General features: G+C 42.5%; 1 protein-coding gene across 1 annotated transcript; it reads left to right on the plus strand.

Moving 5' to 3' along the window:
• The first annotated feature begins 943 nt into the window (after nt 1-943).
• LOC113029207 (zinc finger BED domain-containing protein 1-like) lies at nt 944-3,129 on the plus strand. The gene is made up of 2 exons (XM_026179957.1): nt 944-2,167; nt 2,415-3,129. Exons 1-2 carry the CDS (start codon nt 1,095-1,097, stop codon nt 2,959-2,961), a joined length of 1,620 nt encoding a protein of 539 aa, XP_026035742.1. The 5' UTR covers nt 944-1,094; the 3' UTR covers nt 2,962-3,129.
• The last annotated feature ends 629 nt before the right edge of the window (nt 3,130-3,758 follow it).

The following is a 3,758-nucleotide window of genomic DNA, read 5'->3' on the forward strand; positions in this document are numbered from 1 at the left end:
TTTTTCCTCCCCACTGTCGCCCAGTGCTTGCTCAAAGGGGATCATTGGATTGTTGGGGTTTTCTGGCTTTTACTGTAGTGTTTTCACCTTACAGTATAAAGCAGCTTGAGGAGACTGTTGTTTTGCCATGATGCAATATAGTATTAAATATGACTACATTTTAAAAACATCTATTATAGCATCAAAGTAAAACAAAAAAACTAAATGAAATGAATCAAAATGTCTAATCTGGCAAAACAAGAAAAGAAAAAAGGTTTCACCTTTAAATAAAAATCCAAATCACAAACACATTCTGATTTTTGTTGTGTGTGTTTTTTTGTGTGTGTTGTCACGTATAAAATCTTTGCACTCTGTCTCGGTGTCTGCCCGGCCGGCTCCGCAAGGCTACATATGTTTATTGTGTTGCTGCTTTCTTCCACTCGTCATTCTGCCTGGGCGGAGCTCAGGCCCACGCACCTGTCTGCAATTACGCTGCAACGTGTCCTGTCTGTATGGAGACTGAGAGCTGCCAGAGTAATAATGTAGATACAGGCCTCTTTCTCCTTCTGCTGCTGTTCATGCTTTTATTCCATTGATGTTGCTATCATTTGTAAATATATTTATTTGCTCTTATTTTATCAATTTACTGTCGTTCATGTATTTAATCTTCTTTGTATTTAAATATGATTTTTTTTTAAGTAATGCCGCGAGATGGACAGTTAAATAAAGGTTTCATTGAATTAAAAAAAAGATTTAAAGATGACTGGTGGCGGAAGCAGAGCACAGACTGTCTGTGAGAATCTATCGCCATCGTGTGGTGCAGAGATATATTGCCATTGAATTTAGACAACGAAAGCTTGGCTCACAGAGCAGCTGCAACACGAACAAAAAACATTAAATAGCAACATGATATATTATATTATATTATATTATATTATATTATATTATATTATATTATATTATATTATATTATATTTATAGCTGTCGAAATTAACGCGTTAATTGCGATAATTAAATTTTGGAATTAATTACGTTAGAATATTTAACTATTTAGCGCAACACGCAGATAAGTCGCTCCCATAATTCCACTTGATTTGTTTACCGCGCCACTGAAAATGGAGAAGCAGGAAGCGGATGGCCTTCTGGATGGGGAATTTAAATACAAGAAGAACATAGATGGGACAATAAACAAACGCGTTGTAATTTGCACTCACTGTAGTAAAGAGTTTCAATTTCACCGTTCAAATTCGACCTTAAAATACCACCTTAATGCCAAACACGCGTTTGTCGGGGCAGCAGCTTCACCCGGCCTGCGTCAGACCACTCTTAGTGAACGCAGGCCACTCGGTAAGTCTTCTTTGGACAAACTGACCGACAATATAGCCAAATGGATAGCAAAGGACTGCAGACCGCTAAGCATTGTGGAGGACAAGGGCTTTGCGGATGTTTTAAAGGTTGCATCTCAGGACGCGTCCTACAAGCCCCCAGCGAGAAGCACAATAACAATTCGAATCCACGAACTGTATGAAACGGAGAAAAAGAAAAAAGAAGAGGCTTTAGTTCACACAGAATGCGTGGCTCTGACAGGAGACCACTGGACATCATTGAGTAATGACAATTACCTGGGAGTTACTGCGCATTTAATCACTGAAGCCTGGGGTCTGACATCCTTTGCGCTGACTATAATGAAAACGGAAGAGCGGCACTTTGCGGAGGCTTGTGCAGAGCAGTTCCAGACTGTTGCTCGCAGGTGGAGAATTGAGGAGAAGGTGACAACAGTAGGCACGGACAGTGCGCGCAATATGATCGCCGCGGCTCGCATCATGCCATTCAATCACATGCCGTGTACCGCGCACATTCTACAGAGATGCATCACAGTGAGTCTCGCAGACAGTGGCTTTGTCACTGCGCTGGCCAAATGCCGCAAAATTGTTGGCCATTTTAAGCACAGCCCAGCAAACACAGCAGAGCTGAACGCAGAGCAGGTGTCACTGGGGCGCAAGCAGGAGCCGTTGGCCCAGGACGTGCCTACGCGCTGGAACTCCACGCTGGAGATGGTGAAGCGCTTGATCCGCAACCAAACTGCAGTAACCGCGACTCTGGATAAACAAAAGCATAAACTTGTCCTCCTGACGCCTCCAGAGTGGGACAAACTTCAGAGACTGGAGACACTTCTAGAGCCCTGCAGGTGAGCCTGTCATTGTGACCATAATTGTAGGTTTAGATTAAATGTATCAAACATACATCTTAAATCAGTTTTGTTATTATGAAAATGTCTTATTTAAAAAATAAATGAAATCAAATATTTTATTAATATTACCTAGTATTGAAAAGCTTTTTTTAATTTGCTGTCTTATCTCTGTGTGTGTGTGTGTGTGTGTGTGTGTGTGTGTGTGTGTGTGTGTGTGTGTGTGTGTGTGTGTATTCCACTGCAGATATGTGACTGAACTGCTGGGAGGAGCCTACGTCTCCTGCTCTGTAGTTCTACCAGCCTTCTGCCACCTGCGCCGTGTCATGGAAGTAACTGATGAGGACCCTGCATATGTGGTGAGGTTTAAAGAGAAGTTTAAGGAAGACCTTGCTTCCCGCCAGGAACATACCAACTATGCATGGCTCCAGATCGCAACTGCACTGGACCCACGTTTTAAAGACCTACGCAGTGTGCCCAAGACTGACAGAGAAGCAGTGTGGACCACACTGGCAGGCATGCTGCATGAAGACTCTCCTAGAAGATCACACACTGCAGAAGAAGGTCCAGCCAAGAAGAGGCTGAGCCTGCTGCAGATGGACTCTGACTCTGAGTCAGAGGAGGAGGTACAGCAGGACAGAGCCATACAGCGCTACAGAGCAGAGCCCTGCACTGCCTTAGAGGACTGTCCCTTACAGTGGTGGGCAGCTCATGCAGGAGCCCACAGCCAGCTGGCCCGCCTTGCTCGCAGATACCTGGCCACTCCTGCCTCCACATTTTGCCTGTTGAATTAGGCCTATGTTCTGTGAACTTGAAGATGTATATGGATAAAACAATGTGCTAGATTTAAACGGGTGGAAAACATTCAGTAAAAATCCCTCACAATTATTTGAAGCCCTGTTCTGCTTGTACTGCTTGTACTCACAATTAATAATAAATAAAACAAACAAGTGTGTTAAAAACCACTATCTGTCCCGATTTTTACACATATATACACACATATACACATATATTTCGAGTTGCGATTAATAAATTTTTAGGCTGTGATTAATTCGCTTCCAGCACAACACCCAGCCTACGTCAGACCACGCTGAGTGAACGCAGGCCACTCAGCGTGGTCTTAGCATTAAATAACACTAACAAGTGTGTAAAAATCCGCTATCTGTCCGTATGTTTGCACACATTTTGGTCATATTTCGAGTTGTGATTAATCATGATTAATTAATTTTTAGGCTGTGATTAATCTGATTAAAAATTTTAATCATTTGACAGCCCTAAAATATATATATTATAAAACATATATTTGTCTCTGTAGGTGAGCCAGTGCATGACTCACTCTGTGTGCATTGACAGCGCGTTCACAGTTTTCTTGAGGTGTTTACAACCCAACACTTTTTTCATAAGCTGCTGTACATCCTGCTTCATACATGATCAAACAACACCTTGCCCAGCATCCATGCTGTGTATGTACACATCTGAACACACACACACACACACACACAGCTATGCCAGAGTTTGTTCAGCATCCAGCAGAAATGATGGAAACTTTATCTGCTGAGGGGAAAATAAGCAAGCAAATACAAGAAACCTG

This window comes from Astatotilapia calliptera, chromosome 9, assembly GCF_900246225.1.
Source record: "Astatotilapia calliptera chromosome 9, fAstCal1.2, whole genome shotgun sequence".
NCBI classification, from domain to species: Eukaryota; Metazoa; Chordata; class Actinopteri; order Cichliformes; family Cichlidae; genus Astatotilapia; species Astatotilapia calliptera.